This window comes from Sturnira hondurensis, unplaced genomic scaffold (genome assembly GCF_014824575.4).
Source record: "Sturnira hondurensis isolate 20B ecotype Veracruz unplaced genomic scaffold, ASM1482457v3 Scaffold0003693, whole genome shotgun sequence".
NCBI classification, from domain to species: domain Eukaryota; kingdom Metazoa; phylum Chordata; class Mammalia; order Chiroptera; family Phyllostomidae; genus Sturnira; species Sturnira hondurensis.
The window spans coordinates 9,103,631-9,124,370 of NW_028076324.1; the positions used below are offsets into that span (position 1 = coordinate 9,103,631).

General features: G+C 55.4%; 1 protein-coding gene across 2 annotated transcripts; it reads right to left on the reverse strand.

The window, feature by feature from the left end:
• Positions 1-3,420: 3,420 nt before the first annotated feature.
• Positions 3,421-19,911, reverse strand: CACTIN (cactin, spliceosome C complex subunit). Of its 2 annotated transcripts, XM_037042522.1 has the most exons (11): positions 19,668-19,911; positions 15,828-16,299; positions 13,033-13,128; positions 10,868-11,013; positions 9,774-9,936; positions 9,578-9,692; positions 6,673-6,865; positions 5,791-5,913; positions 5,383-5,666; positions 4,231-4,735; positions 3,421-4,196 (listed from the first exon to the last, which is right to left on the reverse strand). In XM_037042522.1, the coding sequence occupies exons 1-10, from the start codon at positions 19,841-19,843 to the stop codon at positions 4,245-4,247; spliced, it is 2,259 nt and encodes a 752-aa protein (XP_036898417.1). In that variant the 5' UTR covers positions 19,844-19,911; the 3' UTR covers positions 3,421-4,196; positions 4,231-4,244. The 2 variants fall into 2 exon arrangements, with proteins under 2 accessions (XP_036898417.1, XP_036898416.1); XM_037042521.1 differs by having other exon boundaries at positions 3,421-4,735.
• Positions 19,912-20,740: the final 829 nt, after the last annotated feature.

Below are 20,740 nucleotides of genomic sequence, written 5' to 3' on the forward strand. Positions count from 1 at the left end.
AGCGGGGCTTCCCCAGCACCGGAGGAGAATGCACAGCCTCCTGGGGAAGGGACATCCGAGGGACACCAGATCACAGAGGCAGGGGTGTAGTGGCCTGCCCCAGCTGGGCCCCCTCCAGGAGTTCTTGCGGCATTATTCATGGTCTGGGAAGCACCGGAGGCCCTGAGGGGGCGGGCATGTTCTGTGTAAGGCAGGATCAGCTTCCCAGGGTGCCCAGACCCCCACTCAGGCTGAGAGCTGGTGAACGTGCTGGGGTTGGGTCTGGCACAGAGTAGGTAGGTTTGAGGTCCCTGCTAGGGCTGGGGGTTGGGGGTGCAGGCTGTTTAGAGGGGAGGGGCGACAAGACTCTCCAGCCAGCAGCTTGGTGGGCAGCCTCCTGAGGTAGGCCTTCCTGGAGCAGTTGAGCGGAGAGGGCTGTGTTCGACTGAGGAAGAGGTGCTGCTGAGCCCGGCCAGTGGGACAAAGGCTGAGAGATGGTGCTGGGGCCAGGTGTAGGACAGCCTGCAGTCTGGGTGGGGAGGCTGCTTGCCCACCCCCGCCCCTTGCGGGCCCCCAGTGCAGAGAGGGGAAGGCCCGGAGTCTGTCACTGCAGGGATGATTCCAGGTTGAGGCTGGGGAGCAGGAACAGGGCTCCAGAATGGGCTTCCCAGGTCGGGTCGACTTCCTTGAAGGCCACAGACACACTTGGGGCTCTGGGTCTCATCGGCCCAAAGTGACCAGGCTGGGCCCAGCCACAGTACACGTGTGGTGGCTGGGCCATGCTGCAGGGAAGTGAGAGGCTTCTTGAAGGCCTTTCCTGCCCATAGTCCTGGGCCTTCGGTGGTTGAGAGGGTCCAGAGGCCTAGGCATGGAGGGGTGACCTTGGGCCTTGTTGACCCAGAGTTAGGGCCTAGAGTGGACCGAGACCAGCTAGCTTGGCCTTGAGCCCACCCCACCCAGTCCTTGGGGCAGGGAGGGGCATACAAGTGCAGGCTCCGAGTAAAGACTGACTCTAGCCCTGTAGTCCCCTAGGCACTGGCGGGAAGTCCCTTCCCCGGCTTTCCTGCCCACCAGGCTTTCCTGCCCACCCCCTAGGCACTGGCGGGAAGTCCCTTCCCCGGCTTTCCTGCCCACCAGGCTTTCCTGCCCACCAGGTTCCGGCCTACAGGCCTTGGCTCACACCCCTTTCCTCCAGGGAGCCCCTCCCCTGTTCCATCCTACTGACTGAGTCCCTGAGCCATTTAACCCTAACTTCTCTTGATTGGCAAATCTTCCAACTCCCAATGCATCTGGCAGAGCCCTAGTTCAAGGACCCCTCCTCTGTAAAGCTTGGATCTCCCAGGCAGTCTTGCTCCCCTTCAGTCCCCCCTCAAGGGCAACTCTCTGTCCAGCCCATTTGGTGGGACAATTATGAGCCCCAGGTAGGACTGGAAGCAAGACCTGCTCTCAGAGACCCCCAGGCTGGAGAAAGACAGGGCTGGACACAGTCCTAAACTCGTGCAGTCACGGGTGGGCCAGAGAAAGTAACGAGACATAGGGGATCCCAGAGGTGAGCCAGGAAAACGCCCTGTGGGGAGAAGGCCTGAGAACTGGTGCTTTGTGGGATGAGCAGGAGTTCCCCAGGTGCAAGAGACTGGCAGAAATCACACATGCAAGACTAGAGAGAGGAGATAGCGTGAGGCCTCGGGGAGCTGCAGTGAGGGTGTCGTGGTGGGGAGAGGATGTGGGGTTGGGGCTGCAGATGGCGGCGGGGGTGGGGAGAGATGGAGGGGGACTGTTTCATTCCCACTTCCTCTGCCCAGAGATAAGAAGGACAATGCTCCTTCTGGGAACAGCCAGGGCAGGGTTCAGAGATGCACACTTGACTCGACTTCAGTCTGGGCCTCACTGCAGCTCTGCACTGAATGAGGTCAAGATGCTCATTTTGTCAACAGGGAAACTGAGGCCCAGAGGGAGGAAATGACAAGTTCAAGGCCACATGTGGGTAGGATTCAAACCTGAATCCTGAATCCTGAATCCTCTGGGCTTCCTCCAGCCTCCAGGGCTGGTGACTGGAGATCTAACCTCTGTTTACCCCGCTCTTAGCTCAACCGGCACATGAGGCTTGAAAGGCACTTGGCCTGAAGGGGGGGGGAGCAGATGTCAGGAGCAGAGGCCAGGCTCAGGACGTGTCCCCCCCAGTGGCTGTGGTTTCCGGTGGGGGACCAGGCAGGGGGGCATCTATTTTTAGATTTGGATACAGCCAAAGGCAGGAAGAAGCTGGTGGGGGTTGGGGGCAGCTTAGGCCAGGGTGGAGGTAATGGGGCAGCTGGGTGGGTGTGGTGCCTCCAGTCTGCCTGAGGGGTCTCCTTGACAGCCAGCTCATGTCCCTGCTCAGCTCTCACCCCGTATGGTTCCACAGTGCCCTGGGGAGTCCAGCTCTGAGCTTGCATTCAGCTCTGCTGTGCCCCTGCTCTGGGCGAAGCTGCTCCTTTTCCCCCTGTAAGAGAGGCCCCGCCCTCCTCCTCTGCTCAGCAGCCCTGCCCCAGGAAGTTGTGTTTCTTCCCAGCCACCCCCCCTCGTCGGTGCCTTCCCCACCTGGGCTCCAGCCTGACTCCCTGGGCCCCTGGCATCTGAGCCCAGCTCTCCTCCCTCCTAACCAGGGGCTCCCGGCTAAACACATCCAGTAAGTCGGTGGACAGCCACCTTCTCCCTTGTGGTGAACACACTTCCTGGACCGCTGGGGGGACACTGGGGTTGGGAGGATTCTCCTGGGGGCAGGCAGGGAAACTGAGGCTGGGACATGGGCGGTGGTCTGGGAGGTGGGGTTCCCCAAGTTGGAGTCCAGGTTTGAACCCCATCTGCCACTTTCTAGGCTTGAACACATGGGCCTCCACAAGCCTGTTTCCCCCAGTGGACATTAATCCTGCCCCGTGGAGCTGGCACGAGGTCAGGGCTGGGCTGCAGCAGCCACACAGTCCATGCTGTGACAACAGAATGGGGCCTTGCCCATTTGAGGACCAACCCCTGAGCCAGGCACAAGAATGCCTCCACGGCCTGCCCTGCACTCAGTGACAGGAAGCAGGCTACAGGTCAATTGGTAGTGGCTGCTGCCACCAGGGATCCTGAGGTTGCTCTGGCAGTGATCGATTAGTGATGTCTGCCCAGGGCTCCAAAGGGAGCAGAAACTACCCCCTCGCTGCCTTAAGGATATTCTTCCTTCTGGATCGAGACCAGTGGGTCGGCCGGGGACTGTAGTGTGGAGAGGGTGCCCACTGTCTAGTGAGCCCTTGCCCGGAGGCCTAGATGAGCAGCTCCTTAGCGCCCAGCGCTCCTCACCCCATTATGTGAGACAGTAATGACGGGGCAGCTGAAAGTGGCTGCCAGCGGGGCAGGCACTTGGGGCTACCTTTACAGCGTTTCTGAAAATCTTAAGTTATTCTAAAATAAATTGTTTATTTTTAAAAACGTACTCTCACGAGTAGATCAGTTAAATGAAAATAAACAAGATTTTCCCCTCCCCACCTAAAAAAGTCTTTTCAGAGAAACCACCTGAAATGTTTCCAGATGAAACTGGGTGCTGGTGGGGGGGACTGTCCGAGGAGCTGGTGCTCTGGGGTTCGGGGTGGGCTTGTCCCCCTCTGGGCCAGAGCTGTCTCCATCCGGGAGCCTTGGTTCCTGGGCGTGGTGCTGGAGGGCAGCGTGCCCTTCACCCCTGCTCGAGGGGACTGACCCCACAGCTGGAACCAGGGTGAGGGGAGCGGGATGTCCCTCCAGAGATTTTGGAAATGGCACAGCAGGGTCCGGATTCCACTGGGGCAGACTCTGAGGGAGGCTGGCTTGGAGACAGCCAGGAGGGTGGGCCCTGTAGCAGCTGGCTGTGTCCAAGGGCCAATCAGGGCTCTGAATTTGGATTTCCTGCCCTCAAAAGCTTGGTATCCCATGTCTGGGCCTCATAATGCCCCCAGCCTAAGGGCCTGCACTATAGGGCTTGTCTAGGGCAGGCCTTGGGCCTTAGCATGTCCACACGGACAGTGAGGTTGTCTGATACCTGCTGGGTTCCCTGCACTCAAAGAGTCCTGCCATCAGCCCCCCAGGCATGTCAGAGCCCTGGACCAGCCTGTCCCAGTCATTCCCTCACTGCTCAGAGGCAGCTCCACTGTGAGTTGCTAGCTGTTCTCACAGAGAAAGTGAGGCTGGTGAGGGGGAGGCCCAGCCTGTGCACCGGCTGGGGAAGGCTGCTGGCCTTGCCACTCCTGTCAGGTGGTTGGGGGGGTACAGGGCCATCACCGCCGGTAACGGTAGCGCTTGAAGTGGAACCAGAGCTGGAAGATGCCATTGGCGAACTGGCAGCGGAAGCCATGGCGGTGTGAGTATTCCCACTCGCGGTTGACGATCTTGAAGGCGATGTCCTCGTAGGGCGGACCAGCGTGAAAGCGCAGGGTGGCAAAGTCCTTGTTGTCAGGGCAGGCCTCCAGGAAGTACTCAGGCGTGGAGCGCTTATCTATGAGGTCAGGGTAGAAGATGTTGAACTTGTAGCCCTGCACGATCTTAGGCGGTGGGTTGTCGAAGTCATAGTGTGTCTGGTTGTACTTGTTCCACTCGAACCCTGTGTGCACTCGGTTGAAGAAGCGTGGCTTTCGTGGCCGGTACTTGTCAGCCCACAGGTAGGCCTTGCCAGTCAGGGGCATCTCCACACTGAACTGTGCCTCGTCCTGGCCCATGCCCTCCTTGGCCCGCCGGAAGAAGATGTCCTCCGCGCTCTCGCTTGCGTCACCTGAGGGCGAGGCAGCTGTTCGCTGGGACTGAGGTACCCGTGGGCCTCGGTTTCCCCTGTCACTCCCAGGGTGGTGGGAAGGGCCCCCGAGCCTACTCCGCCCTGCCAGGCCTCTCCCAGAAGAACTGAGGCTCAGGGTAAAGGCACCAGGTGGGACAGGCCCCAGCTCCCAGCTTCCCTCACCTGCCTGGTACCCCATCCCTGGCCATCTATGCTCACTGTTCTCCCCGTGTGGGTACCAAACACCATGTGTCTCCTGCTGGGTGGCCAGAGAGCCTGCTGGTTAAAGATCTCCCACGGGACCCTGGGCAGGGGACTTTCTGACACCATTACCCATCTACACCCAGGACAACAGAGCCCAGGGAGGCCGAGGTGCATGCTTGTTCCCCAGCAAACAGCATGAGGAACGCACAGCAGGGCTGGGCACAGGAAGTGAAAACGACCCTCTATCCTTGGGGCCAGCCGGACACAGAACCCGACTGAATGAATGAGCAAGTGAAAAAGTGAATAGATGCCCAGAGACAGGGAGGGAAGGGACAGAGAGGTTCACCTTAAGCCCCTTGGCTGGCCCTGGACCCAGGAGCCTCCTGCCCCAACCCTTTTGCTGTCCACCCCCAAACAATGGCCTCATTCGCCCCAATGCTCACCTGTGACCTGGAGCTGCTGCCGTGACAACTGCAAACGCTGCAGGTCCTCATCAGGCTCCAGCACATGCGCATCCAGCGGCAACTCATGGGCTGTGAGCAGCCGGGGGCTGTACTTGCCAGCGTCGTAGTCGTCCAGGCTCTGCTGGATCAGGTCCTCCTCCATGAGCACAGCCTCCCCCTCTGCTTCGCCCTCTGCTGGTGTTTCCCCTTCCGCCTCAGCCTCCACAGGGCCGCCCTCCAAGGAGGGTCCAGGTGGGGTCAGGGCCGGGACCTCAGGCTCCAGGCTTTAAGGAGATAAGGCTGAGTGGGCGGCTGCCCTGACCCCTCCAGAGGTAGGTGGGGCCCTGTGGGGTGGGGGAACATCCTGGGCCTCGGGGTGAGGAAGGGGGGCTTTTGGGTTGGGCCTACCTGTGGCTGGGAGACTGGGGCTCCTGCTTGAGGATGGGGAACAGTGGCTCGCTCTCCACACCCTGCTCCTGCTTCAACTTGTAGAGCTTCTGCCGCAGCACGTCCTGGTGCCGCTCTCGGAGCCTAGAATGTGGCCAGAGGTCACCCTAACTGGGTGGGGCAAAGGGGCCCCATTTTCCCTCTGGCTTTCTCAGGACCACCCCCCCACCCCCCAGCTGCAAGAACACACAAGGCTGAGAGAGCAGTAAGTACAGCACAGGCTGGGCCTCTAGCCTAGCATAGTCATTCCAGGGTCAAGGCTTTGGCTATGAAAAAAATGGGACTTGGGGTCATAGGCCCCAGAGAACTATCTCTTGGCTGGGAGGGGCAGGTCCCAGTACCAGGATATTCACATGTGGTTGTAACCTAACGGCCATACTGGGCCAGAACAAGAGGCGGAGCAGGGAGGGAAGATAAATTTAGAGGCGAATAGTTAGTGGCCAGCAGACTGTATTTACACAGTGGTGCCAAGCATGCTGAGAATTTGTACACAAGGAGCGTGGGGCCAGCAGAAGGCTGGGGGAGGCAGCCTGAGGCTTCCTGTGATGCCTGCTGACCCTGTGGGAAGCAAAGGCCAGGTGGTCAGTACAGGCCATGAGGAAGGCGGCCACTACAGAGGCCCTGCCTAACTCCCAAGGCCCAACTGCACGTGGGAGCACAAAGAGCACGACAAGGGCCTTTGGCTAGGGCACTGGTCTATGGTCCCCAAGGTCTATTAGGGGCCAGCCTCGAGTAGCAGGAATGTTGGAGATGGCTCCTGGCTCCAGGCAAGATGCCAAGTGGGACAGGACCCACCCAGGACAGTTCCTGGGCTAAAGTGATTGAGGCCCGCTGCCCACTCACCTTGCACGTGCCATGTGGGCACGCAGCTGTTGCAGCAGGCTCTCCCAGTATCCCATGTCTAGGTTGGGGCCTCCGGCCCGGATCTTGCCCTCGATGCCCTGAAAGATGACCTGCAGCTGGCTGTACGTCTTCCCTTTGAAGACCGACTGCACATCGGAGCTGACCGAGGTGTTGACGCCCTCTCGCCGCTCGCCTGCAGGGAGGTGGGGGCCACTCAGCACCAGGCCGGGACCCAGGTGTCCGGCCTACCAATCTTGCCCACCACTGTCTTCCCCAAACCATGCAGGAGAGCCCGGAGGGGTGTCCCAGGAGTCACGCTCTTTGGAATTCAGCTCCTGCTCTGCCAATCCTAGCTGTGAGCCTTGGGCAAGTGGCTCACCCTCGTTGGGCCTCAGCTTTGCCCTCTAGGAAGCCCGATGACACCATGTACGTGAGCAGTGTGCTGTGCCTGGCACAGCAGAAAGAGCTGCTTACTTTCCAGGTGCTGTGGGAAGTTCTGACACCACCCTGAGACAAACAGGCCCCTCTGTCCTACAGAAAAGTCTATCCGAACACCTACCGTAGAATGGGGTCCCAAGAACACATTCCTATCCTCTAGAGTGAGAGGCCCCCAAGGACAGGGCCGAATACTGCTTACACCTACGTGCTTGGGTGCACCAGCCTCTCGGCTGCTCATCAAACATGCCAAGCCCACCCCATGCCCCAGGGCCTTTGCACATGCACTTTCTATCAGCAATACCCATTCTCAGCACTCAGCAAGAACATAACCTCTACCCGAAGTCTTCCCTGATCACCAGATTGGCCCCTTAGGCTGCACACCTGATACATGGCCTCCCAAGGCAGGGACCTCCCTGGCTTCTCACTGCTGTGTTCCCAGCACTGGCTGGTCCACAGGGAACTCTGTACGCAGCTGCTGGGTGAATGGGGGAGTGGGCGATCAGCTCACGCTCCCTGCTCAAAAGTAGGATTCAAGAACCCCTGCCGCTGGACATACGGTCACAGTTGACCGGACAGGAGGAAAGGGACCCAGGCCCTTGGCCCAGTGGTCAACCTACAGGCTAGTAGCCTGGCCCTGGTTTGTGACAGGTGCAGAAACATCCCAAGACCAAAACCAAATTCAGCAAGAATCCCCATTCCAGGCCAAGCAGAGGCGAGTCCTGCTCTCGCTCAAACAGATGGAGCCACCAAGCGAAAACTTCCAGCCCAGACAGACAGCCCCGTCAGTGCTGCTCCCAGAGAAGCCAAGAGCTGCTAAGACATGTGTTAAAGGAAGCCACACCTTAGGCCCGGACGCCACCCAAACGCCCACTGAGAGAGCTCTGGAAGTGGGCAGACACATGGGATGTCCCTTTAGCCACGGGGTCAGGGGCCTCAGCCTCTCAAGAAAACGCCCTACTCCCAAAGTCTGTATCTAGCCCCGCTGCCAGTAACCGGAGGGAGAGCGGAACGTCCCCAAAACACAGGACATCAGAGAACCGCCTGCCCTCCTCCACAAGTCACGGTGAATGTGCCCCACCAAGATGAGCACACAAACCACAAAAAAGAGATGTGGGGTCCCACAAAGGAGGGCTCCCTCACTGAAGAAAATGAAGGGAGACCCAGGAGGTGGCAGAGGCCAACTGGGAGAGAAAGGGCTCGGGCATAAGAAAAAGGAAGCCAGATGGGCTTTGGAAGGAAGCCTCAATGTGCTGAGCACCTCCACGGTCCAGCTGGGGGGCTGGGGGCGGTGGCAGACAGCAGTGTCGTATGTGCAGACACTGTCCCCAGCATCTATTTACTCGTTTCTTGTCACTAGACCCTCCTTGAGAGGTTTTATCATCCCTGTGCTACAAAAGGTACAACCGGGCACCAGGAGGTGGCCAGCCAGCCAAGGTCACTGAGCTGCCCGGTGGCCTGGAGGTGCACCCAGAGCCATGCTCATACCTGTTGCTCTGCCCATCAGCCCCACGACACCCTTCCGACCAGTTCTATACCCAGTCCTACTGCCACCAAAGGAGACTGCCCAGACACACATCTCTGGCAGCAAAGCTTCCCTTCCTCTCTCCGGAAGTTGCTCCAGGATGTAGCTGCTAAGAGGACGTGAGAAACAAAACTACACTTACAAAAACAAAAGACACTCGCCCTTTTCGTTGCGAGGAAGGAAGCTGTCCCGATCTGTGTCTGAGCTACAAATGACACTCATACAAGCCAGGAGGAAGGGAGGCTCACATCCTCAGCCACCGGGGTGGGTGCTGAAGGATGAAGCTTAGCAACAGGGACATGAGGCTCACAGAAGCTGAAATGATTAAAGCCGGTGGCTTCAGGGGACCGGAGGGGTGGGCATGTTGTGGCTGATCTGAGCGTTCAGAGCAGTGGTTCTCAACTGGAGCGATTCTGCCCCCGGGCGACTATGGCCTATGTCTGGGGAGTACCCGTCCCTTGCAAATGTATGCATGCAACCATTTGGATGAAAAGAAAATTGAGTTAAAAAAGAACACCAGGTTGAACACACTGAGGTTGCACAGGGTTTCTGACCAAGCAGACTGCACCCTGTTGTCACTCAGACAGGCTGAGCCTCTGGAGAAAACCTGAAATCCACACAAAAAAAGCCCTTGCTGGTGCTGCTACCAGGGAAGCCCAGCACTGCTGAGTGATTATTTAAAGGAAGGCCCTGCCATCCCATCAGGAGAGCCCCGGCCCAGGACCTGGGGCTCACACTGCCCAGTGCTGCCCCCTGGTGGCTCCCACAGACGTCTACAGAGGGCTGTTGAGAGCCCAAACCGAAGTCTGCAGAGCACCTGAGGCTAGCTTCCCGTGGAATCATCGGCAATTGACAATTCCCACCAATGCAGATATGTGTCCCCAAGAGCACACCCTGGTGTCTTTCTGTTCAGCGGGCTCAGGGTGGGGGCTGATCCTCTGTTACCTGGACCCTTGCCCGAGGCCTCCAGCTTGCGGAGCTTAGAGATCTCATCCTCAGTGATGATGGTCATGTCCCGCCAGAAGTCCACGTTCTTGCCCTGCTCGAGTTCCATGTATACCTGGAAGGAGAGGCACAAAGGTGTGCAGTGAAGGCATGTCTTGGGGAGGCCAGGGAGGTGGGTAGTGGGGCCTGGCAGTACCTGGATGTCCTCTAGCAGGTCCTCCATGTCAGCCACTGTGAGACCATTGAGGAAAGTGTAAGGCTCATGCATCTCCACAGCCAGGTCGTCATCCTCGGCACTGATATACTTGGCCAGCAGGTCAATGGGCTTGGCCCGTCCGTCCCGGATTCGAATCTTGGAGCTATTGGGAGGAGAGGGGTGGTGTCAGAGCTCAAGCTGTGACCTCCCTCCCAAACTCCCACCCATGTGGGTGACAGGCATGGGAGCCAGGAAGGAGCCTGGCCTGCAGGGGTTGGTGGTCAGGGAAGGCTTCCTGAGAGTAGAAGAATCAGGTGAAGACAGGCTGGCCAGGCGGCCCAGGCCCAGAAAGGGGCAGGGACCGGAGTGAGCATGGGGTCCGAAGAGCAGTGAGTGGGAGTGGGGCCAGAGGGTCAGAGAGAACTGCCTCTTCTCAGTGGACGGGCTGCCCAGACTGGAAGATCTGGAGCCTCAGTGCTATGCCCACAGGGACACATCAGTGGCTGACCCTAGTCTGACCCTAGGGGCCCATGACCAGGGAGGTCTGAGGTGCTGGCCAGAACCGGTGTGGCTGGCAGGAAGGAGGACCAAGAAGGGGCCCCGGGGTGGGCTCCAAGTGCACACATCTTTGGCTGCAGGCTCAGATGCCTGCGTGGCCTCACACAACTCACAATGCCCAGGGGCCTCATCTTCCTTGTCTATAAATGCAGCCGATGAGCAAACACCCCTATGGGTGAGGGGCTAGCAGAGTCAGCGCAGCCCAGGGCCCAGCAAACTCTACTCGGCCTGTGCAGTTCCACCACGTGGAGCTGGTGCATTGGGGTCTCCTTTGTATCCAGCCTACTGGGGGAGATGGGGACACCCCAGCAACAGGTCTAATGCCAGAAAGAGGGGAAAGGCAGAAACCCAAAGGGTGAGAGGGGTGCAGCTGAGACAGTAGGTTGTGGAAAGCATGAACAGAAAGCGCAAAGGCCCTGGGGCAGAAACAGGTTCCATGTGTTTGGGTCCAGAAGCAGGCTCGTGGGTGAAGGTGGGCAGATGTAGGGTGGTGGCGGGTGGCCCCATGCCCCGCTCCCCTTGCCCCTGCACGGCACCGAAGTTTGGCCTGCTGGAGATGGAAGTTGTCCTCTTGCTCCTCCCACGTCTTGAAGTGCTCTGCCTCCTTTTCCCGCTGCAGCATCTCCAGTTCCTGCTCACGCATGGCCTTCTCCCGCTCCCGCTCCAGCCTCAGTTGCTTCACCTGAGGAGTGCACAGAGAAGATGAAGGTGAGACAACTGGATGACGGGGGGCCTGTGGAGCCTGCCCTGTGCCCTCTCAGGCCACAGGGTCCCCTAGGGTCGGGGCTGGGACTACAACCCATGCCTGGCCCCAGCCCACCAGCCCTAGACACAGAGATTGGTCCAAGACTGCCTGAGATTTCAGACAGACCCTGGGGGAGTGTTTGAGAGTAAAGCCCAGGCCCTGGCTGGTATAGCTCAGTGGATTGAGCATGGGCCTGCAAACCAGACGATCGCGGTTCGATTCCCAGTCAGGGCACATGCCTGGATTGCAGGCCGGTTCCCTGCAGGCCAACTCCCAGCAGGGGACGCAGGAAAGGCAACCATACATTGATGTTTCTCTCCCTCTCTCCTTCCCCTCTAAAGATAAATAAATAGACTTCCGCCAAGATGGAGGCATAGGTGGAAACACTATGCCTTCTCCCACAACCAAGTTTGAATACAACAAAGGTCTGGAGAACAAAGACACAGCCAAAGAACAGAAAACTGAATTAAATGGAAGTCCGACAACAACTAACTGTTCAACTGGGACGGTAAGAGGGGCGGAGCCAGTAGCAGAGCAGGGTCGGGCAGAAAAGATCCCCAGACCTAGGTGCGAAGGCAGCCCGGAACCAGTCAGGGTGTGGGGCAGACTGACAGCGGTCGCACATTTGCGCACAGTGAGACGGACCACGCAGGCCCCAGGGGGCGAACCCAGTGGAGGGCTAACGGCGTTGGTGCACTCGCATGCAGTGGGATGAAACGCGTGGGCCTGGTGACGCTGGCAGCTGCGGCACCGGCCACCTGTGGGGACCGCAGTGGGAGGTGGCAGATGGGTCGCCATTGCTCCTCTTTGACCCCGCCCCCACATACAGCATCACAACCCAGCGACTGAGTTGCCCTGCTCTGGTGAACACCTAGGGCTCCGATCCTGCTACGTAACAGGCACGAACAGTCCNAAAATGAAGGAGAGAATCCTAGAAGCAGCAAGGGATAAGGGGACAGTCACCTACAAAGGAGTACCCATCAGACTGTCAGCGGATTTCTCAAAAGAGACCTTACAGGCAAGAAGGGGCTGGAAAGAAGTATTCCAAGTCATGAAATCCAAAGACCTACAGCCAAGATTGCTTTATCCAGCAAAGCTTTCATTTAGAATGGAAGGACAGATAAAGTGCTTCTCAGATAAGGTCAAGTTCAAGGAGTTCATCATCACCAAGCCCTTATTATATGAAATGCTAAAGGGTCTTATATAAGAAAAAGAAGATAAAAAATATGAACAGTGAAAGGACAGCAAACTCACAGTTATTAACAACCACACCTAAAACAAAAGCAAATCAAGAGGACAGCTAGATCAGGAGTGGAACCATAGAAATGAAGAACACATGGAGGGTTAGCAACAGGGGGGTGGGAGGAAGAGAAGGGGGGAGAAGGCACAGAAAATAGCATAGATGGTAGGTAGAAAATAGATAGGGGGGAGGACAAGAATAATGGGGGAAATATAGAATCTAAAGAACTTGAGACACGCTGTTATAAACTAAGGGGGGGAGAAGGGTGGGGGAGGGGGTGTGCGGGTGGAGGGGAATGAAGGGGGGGAATAGAACAACTGTAATGGTATAATCAATAAAACATATTTTTAAAAAAAGAAAGGGGAAGGGGAGAGAAAGGGACAGAGAGTTAGAGGAGAGCCTGAGTTCTGGAAAAAAAAAAGATAAATAAATAAATAAAATCTTAAAAAAAAAAAAAAGACCATGACCTTAATTTTAAAAAAAAAGAGAGAGAGAGAGAGAGTAAAGCCCAGAGGCCAGCAAAGCCAAGGTGGAGAGCAGCCGTTTACTGGAGACATTGCCCGAGTCCCCAAATCTGGCTGCACCTAAAGCCAGCATCCCCAGGACTTTCCACGAGAGCCAATCAGGTCCTGTTTGACTTAAATAAGGACAAATCAGCCTTGGGTCCCTATTAAAGGCCTTCTGACCCCATGTGGATAGGGCAATGGCACCCCGACCTTCTGCAGCTCCAGGCGATTGTCCTCCTGGATCCTCTTGTTCCGCTCCTTCAGCTCCTTCTCCTCCAGGTGGCTGATCCCCTTCTTCTCCAGGGCCTGGAAGATCAACCACAAGCCTGCTGAGCAGAGGTGCCTCCCTCCAGCTGCCCTCCCTGGAACCCACCATGAGGGAGCTTGGGGGCACTCGTGTATATGACTGAGATGACTGGACCACAGCATCTGCTTTGCAGGTGAGGAGAGTGAAGTTAAAAGCGACTTGCCCCTGGGTACACCTCAATGCCTTCCACTAGAAGACGCCCTCCACCCCTGCCTACAAAATCAGTTTGATACAATCCAAACTACGAAGCCCCCTCTGCTGTGAGTGAGATGAGTGCTGAAGCAGAGAGGAGGCAGCTGGGCCCACTCCTCTGAGGCTCCCAGGACAGTCTCATTGGGGACCTGCTGACTCGTCTCACAGACACCAGGCTGCGCCAGCTGCGTGTGTGGTGAAGCACTCCCATGGGGGGAATCCCCAAGGCCGGGCTAGGCTGAGAAAGACTGACTGGGAAATGCCTGAACACCCATGTGTACACACCAACCAGAATTCCCCCGCACTTAGGCAGTGCCTATTGTGTGCAGGCCTTGGGACAGAGCTTGCCTGTGAAGCTCACAGGTTGGCAGGACCTACACATTATAAATTAGGATGTGCATTTATTCATTCATTCATTCATTTCTATCCTCACCTGAGTACATTTTTTTCATTGCTTTCAGAGAGAAAAAGGGAGAGAGAGAGAAACCTCGATCAGTTGCCTCCCTATGTACCTGGACCAGGGATCACAGGTGCCTAGATGGGGGATTGAATGTGCAACCTTTCAGTTATGGGATGACGCTCCCACCGACTGAGCCACACCAGCCAGGGCAGGATGTGTATTTGGACACCACCTTTGCAAGGAGGCCTTTTCGGGCCTGCTTATTGCACTGTGGTCACCGCTGCATCCCAATGCCTGCCTTTTTTCTCTCCTCTACGAACTTTGCTAACTTACTTATTGCAGCTCCTCTACCCACAACACTGCTGGTCTCCCAGGGATAGGGATCTCTGCCTGTAGGTGTGTGCCCAGGGCCCACACAGAATCTAGCACCCAGCAGGTGCAGAATCAAGTTTGTTAGCAAAGTGCTAGGAAAGCAGGGGCTGTGTTCTGATAAAGAATACCAGGGGCCCTGGCCGCTGTGGCTCAGTGGATTGAGCACCAGCCTATGAACCAAAGGGCTGCCAGTTCAATTGCCAGTAAGGGCACAGGCTGGGTTGTAGGCCAGATTCCCAGTAGGGGGCACTCGAGAGGCAACCACACATTGATGTTTCCCTCTCTTTCTCCTTCCCTTTCTCTTGATCTAAAAATAAATAAATAAAATCTTTAAAAGGGGGAAAAAAAGAATACCAGGGGGACCAAGGGGGCCAGGAAGGCCTGTAAGAAGGGGAACCATGTCAGCTGAGATCAGAAGGACGAGAAAGTACCGGCCATGGAAGAGGCAGGGTGTGTTCTAAGGCAGAGGAATGGCGAGCACAAAGGCCGAGGTAGAATGGGCTTGGTGTGTTCCGGACAGTGGCAAGAAACCAGGCCTGAAGTGTGGGCGATGGGTGGACACCCAAGCTTCTGACTTTGCCCACCCATCCTCACCCTCCCTCACCATTGCTGGGAGCTGTGTTGCGTTTAGCTGTGCCCCCCCAAAAGAGATGCTCTTGTCCAAACACCTGGAGATTGTGAGTGTGACCTCGTTCAGAAACAGAGTCTCTGTAGAGGTAACCAGGACGAGGTCATATGGAGTCAGGCAGGGCCCCCCAATGACTGGTGTCCTTACAGGAAGAGAGAAACTCAGACACAGGCATGCAGAGGACAACGCCAAGTGAGGACAAAGACACAGAGGGAAGACGACACAGAGGCAGAAGCTGGAGTGACGTGGCCACAAGCCAGGGGTGCCAGCAACCAGAAGCTGGGATAGACAAGAAGGGCCCTTCCCCAGACCTTCCAAGGGAGGGCGGCCCTGCCAACACCTTGATTTCAGACTTCTGGCCTCTGGAGCTACAGGAGAAGATTCTGCTGTTTTCAGCCACGTGCAATAGGCCATGACTGCAGGGTAGGGGGTCAGCATGGAATTGTCATTTCAAGAGTGAAATGACAAAGTGTAACTGTGGAATCCCATCTGGTGTGTGAATCCAGGAACCTGTTCTCCAGTCTTGTTGAGGTTAGGCTGTTTTGTTTTTTGTTTTAATTGCCTTATTTTTTAAATCCTCACCTGAGCATATATTTGGTGATTTTTTAAAAAAAAATCCATTTTAGAGAAAGAGGAAAGAGAGAGAAATATTGATCCGCTGCCTCCTGTATGCACTCATATGCACCTTGGCTGGTGACCAAACCCGCAACCTAGGCACATGCTCTGACCGGGGATCAAGTCACACCCTTTTTGGTGAACAGGACAACGCTCCACCCAACTGAGCCACCTGGCCAGGACACAGAGCCTGGCTTCTGGGGCAAAGCATGCCCGAAATATTACACTGCCAGAGACAGTCACTACAATAAAAGCTGCCAGAACTGGTGTTTGTGCATGTGCACTCACGTGCTCACGTGTGTGTACTCCACATGGCAAGGTGCCGTCTGGGAAATGTGTGCTGTGAGTGCTAACTAACATCTCTTGAAATAAAAGTTGTAGAGAGTATATAAAATAAAATGATCAGAAAGTTCACGAAAGGAAGGAGAAATGTGCGAAGGACACAAACACGGAACTAATCACCAGGCGCTTCATAAGGCTGGCTCTCTCACCTTATTCCAGATGAAGGTACCCAAGAGGTTGTTGTCGCCAAAGGGGTTGTCGGTATTGGTGTAGCCCATGTACTCCTCCCCCCAGCCCATCTTCTCCCGCTTCTTCCTCTCCTTGGCCTCCTTCTTGGCCAGGCGCCGGGCCCGCTTCTCCTCGGGTGTCTCAAAGGCCTTCATCAGCTCCGCCTGCTGCTTCCGTTCCTCACGGAGCCGCAGCCGCTCCTGCAGGCTCTGTTGCTGGCTCAGGGCTGCAGCCACCTCCCGAGGGCTCTGGGAGCGGTCTGGGGATGTGGAGCTGGATGAGGAGGAGCCCCGGAACCAGGAGCGTGTTCCACGGTGGCGGTCCCGCTGCTGCCAATGCTGCTCGTTGCCTGAGTCAGACTGAGAGGACTGGTCCTGTGAGTGCCATTGGCGTGGCTGTGGGCTCCGGCTCTGCCGATCTCGCCGCTGCCAGTGGTCTTCCTCTGAATCTGACCTGGGGAGGGAATCCGAAAGGGTCTGTTCACCGCCTGCAGGCCAGTCATTCGTTTGGCCTTTGTTCAGTGAGCCCCTGTGTGCCACCCATTGCTGTAGGTACTGAGAACACAGCAGTGGCCAAAACACTGATGGTCCCTTTCTTTGTGGGGCTCGCACCAACAAGTAAACACACAGTGTGACACTGGATAATGCTTTGAGCCACAAAGAAATCACATAAAATTAGGGGACAGAAAGTCAGAGAGGGTCTCCCTGAGGCAGTAACTCTGGAGGAAGCTGGGGAAGAAGCCACAGAGAGATCTGGGTGGTGGGTGATCCAGGCAGAGGGCACAGCAAGAGCAAAGGCACCGGGGCAGCACTTTACCTGGCGTGTTCAAGGAGCATAAAGGAGGTCCACGTGGCTAGAGCAGAGGGAGCGTGAGGGGATGCGGGCACAGAGGTGGAGCTGGACGGTACAAGAGCTATACGGGTGTTCGAATCGGAGAATCTGAGCTCTCCAAGCTGTCAAGGGAGGGTGTACAGAAGAAGGTGGTGGGTTTTTTTTGTTTGTTTGTTTGTTTTAAAAATTTTTAAGGAATAAACTATAGACTTTTTAAGTATTTTTTTGAAGATTTTATTTATTTATCTTTAGAGAAGAAAGGAAGGAGAGAAGGAGAGAAACATCAATGTATGGTTGCCTCTTGTGAGTCCCCTGCTGGGAACTGGCCTGCAACCCAGGCATGTGGCCTGACTGGGAATCGAACCGCGATCGTCTGGTTTGCAGGCCCATGCTCAATCCACTGAGTTAAACCAGCCAGGGAAGGTGGTGTTTAAACTAGTCACACAGAATGGGCAGGAGTGAACTGGAGTAAAACTGGCAGCAATAAAGGGCCAGGGAAGGGCACTGGGAATAGGGAACAGAATGGCCAAGCCCCTAGGGATAGATTCTTTAGTGTCTAGAGGCCTTTGAACAAGGAAAGGAAAAACTATATTTGTCTTTAGTTTGTTAGATGTTCTACCTATTAAGCTCATGTCAACAAATCTGATCTATGAAATCCGATTATTTTGCAGCCCTTGAACATGGACAATGAATGTGATAAAATTTTTATAAATAACATTAATTACATATCTAGGGTGATTGACTCTTGTGCATAGTTCAAATATTAGAAAACAGTACACAAAAAAATACAAAGATGATAATAACAAAACATTTTGCTCCATGAGAGCTAAAGTATCAACATTAGGGCCTTAATCTAGGGTTAGTGACTTTTAAAAAAATTTTCTTTCTTTCTTTTTTTTAGAAAGAGAGGAAGGGAAGGAGAAACAGAGGGAGAGAAACACCATGTGGTTGCCTCTCACACGGCCCCCACTGGGGACCAGGCCCGCAACCCAGGCATGTGCCCTGACTTCGAACCATGACCCTTTGGTTCACAGCTCATGCTCAATCCACTGAGCTACAGCAGCCAGGGTGGTTAGTGATTTTTTTCAATGCAAAAAATCAGCTCTGCTCTTTAGTGCAAAGCAGCTGTGGAACGTATGTGAACAAATGGGCACGGCTGTGTGTCCAAGTAAAATCTTATTTTGGGACACCAACATTTGAATGTTATATAATTTTCACATGTCACAAAATACTTTTTTTTTAAGTTTTCCTTACTGTTTCCAAATGTAAAAACTATTCTTGCTCCTAGGCTGTAGTGACCAAGCCCTGGTTTAAATCGCCTCTGCGTTATTTCTTCTGCTCTTTGCAGCTTCCTGGAATTCCTGGGTGGCAGTGGTCCTAGGAGGCTCTACTGGGAAAGCCACTTTCTCAGCCTAGACGGCCATCAGTGGGTCTGACTACAGCTATTCTGGTTATGGTGTGGAGAACAGTCTGGAGCTGCAATTTGCAACCCATGTACTGCAAGAACTTTTTAAAAAATATTTCATTTATTTATCTTGAGAGGGGAAGGGAAGGAGAGAGGAAGAGAAACATCAATGTATGGTTGCTTCTCGTGCATCCCCTGCTGGGAACTGGCCCCTACGGGAATTGGCCTGCAACCCAGGAATGTGCCCTGACTGGGAATCGAACCTCGATCGTCTGGTCTGCAGGCCCGCGCTCAATCCACTGAGCTACACCAGCCAGGGCCTTGCAAGAATTTTTAAAACATGCAATACCTGACTATTTTGTCAGGGGCTCTGACCTCTTTTCCCTTAGAATGTCAAAGAAAAGAATGACGACAGCCCTGGCTGGTGTGGCTCAGTGGATTAAGCGCTGGTCTGTGAACCAAAAGGTTACAGGTTCAGTTCCCAGTTAGGGCACATGCCTGGGTTGCAGACCAGCCCCCCAGCTGGGGACTTGGGAGAAGCCACTATTCGATGTATCTCTTGCACATTGACGTTTCTCTCCCTCTCTTTCTTCCTCCCTCCCCCTCTCTCTAAAAATAAATAAATACAATCTTTAAAAAAACGACAAGAGCCAACACAATAGCCATCCAGTGTGAATGAACTCAAAATTATACCCATTTTTGGGGTCAGATCAGCAAAAAGTGTATTTTTTCCGGATGGTGCAGAATTTTCGTAGTTTGTGTGTGCCACGAGATGGAAAGGGTGAAAATCGCTGGGCCGGAGGAGTGGGGACAATGAATGTCTGGAGAGGCCCCATGGAAATCTTGAGGGCACAGATGGCCTGAGTGTCACTGTTAGAGGATGAGTCAGCACTGGGACCAGGTCTTGTAGTCAGTCCCCACCACTGTGCTGGTTCCTATGTGCTGAAACAGACTCCAGCCAAGTCTGGCAACGTGCCCCACATCCAGAAGTAAAGGACTACGGGCCATGGGGAAGCTGACACCTAGGTCCTAGGCAGGAGTCAGCTGAATCCTGTCGCCTGTCATCAACAGTTTTCCCCTCTCACACCCACCTCCCTGAGTCAGTGATGTCACCTCTACTTCTGACACCCCACTCGAATTTACCCACCTCTCATTGTGCCTCCCTCTCGTGAAAGCCACAATCATCTGTTGCCTGGACAACCGTAACCTCCACCTCCTCCTCTTCCCTGGTGTCACTACTGCTCATCCCCTCAGTCAGTCCCTTCTCCACGAAAGCCAGAGGGAGTTTTGCAAAGTCAGACCGCGTCACTCTCCCGTTCAAAATGCTCCCATGGCCTCCTACTTTCCTACGAATAACGGCCAAACCCTCACCACGATATGCAAGAATCTGCACGCTCTGGTTTTCCATTACTTTTGTCACCTGCCTCGCTCCCCTTGATGTCCCTCCAAACATCGGGTGCCCTGCCTGGAATACCTCTCGCTGTCCTTTCGCTATCTGACGACCCCTTATCTAGAACGCCCTGCCTAACTCCCCCTCCCCAGGGCAGGAGACGGATCTCAGGCGCTGCTCACGCAGTGATCCCACCTTCGCTCCCGGCTTCGCCGCCTCCGCCGCCCCTCGCCGTCTCGGCGCCGCCTGTTTCGCCGCCCATGGCTCCCGCTCCGATTTCGGCTCCGACTCCCGCTCCGGCTCCGCTGTCTCCGGCCCTTGCGACCCCTGCGACACGCTGAACGCGAGCGCGAGCGTGTATCTCGACCCATGGGCAGGGACGGTGGCGGCGGCGCAGACGCAAATATCCGGGGCTTGCTTCGGGGGCCTTCCTCAGTCACCGCGCGCGCCAGGCTGCCCCATCCAAGCCTGAGCCAGGGGGATACAAACCCATCCCGCCACCCTACCCGCAAGGACCCTGATGCCTCGTAAACCTCCCACCGCCTGCAAACGTGGTCTGCGTTATAGACTCCAGTCGGACTGTGGCCTCCAGGGTCTAGGACTCGCCCTTCAGGCATACTAGGGGCAGTTCCAAGTGGGTCCTCCTTTCTTAGGATAGGAAGCCCTACGAGATACGCGCGCGCGGAGAAAATACGAAACAGTAACTGTCAATGGGGCGGGGCCTGGGAAGGCGGTAGCAGGAAGGGGCGGGTTCAGGGAGAAGGTGGAGCCTTTCGAGCAGCAGAGGAGGCCTGTTCTGAGAGTGCGAGCCCTTCGCCTGAGTAGGCAGAGAAGCACCAAGATCGTAAGTTCGAGTCCCGACCTCTCAAGAGGGCGAAGAGTGGGAGCTGGGACGGAAACTGAAAAGCCTCACATGTTGGGCTGACCTTTTGTGAGACTATCATGCTCCACCACCCACCAAAGAATACCTATGTATTTCAGGGATTAAACTTCAAAAAAAAAAGATTTTATTTAGTTATCTTTAGAGGGGAAGGGAAGGAGAGAAGGAGAGAAATATCAATGTATGGTTGCCTCTTGTGGGTCCCCTGCTGGGAACTGGCCTGCAACCCAGGCATGTGCCCTGACTGGGAACCAAACCTCGATCATTTAGTTCCCAGGCCCATGCTCAATCCACTGAGCTACACCAGCCAGGGCTAGGGATTAATCTTTTTAAAAAATCTTGGATGACTCTCTTAGTTTCCTTTCAACCCATTCTACAAATGAATAAA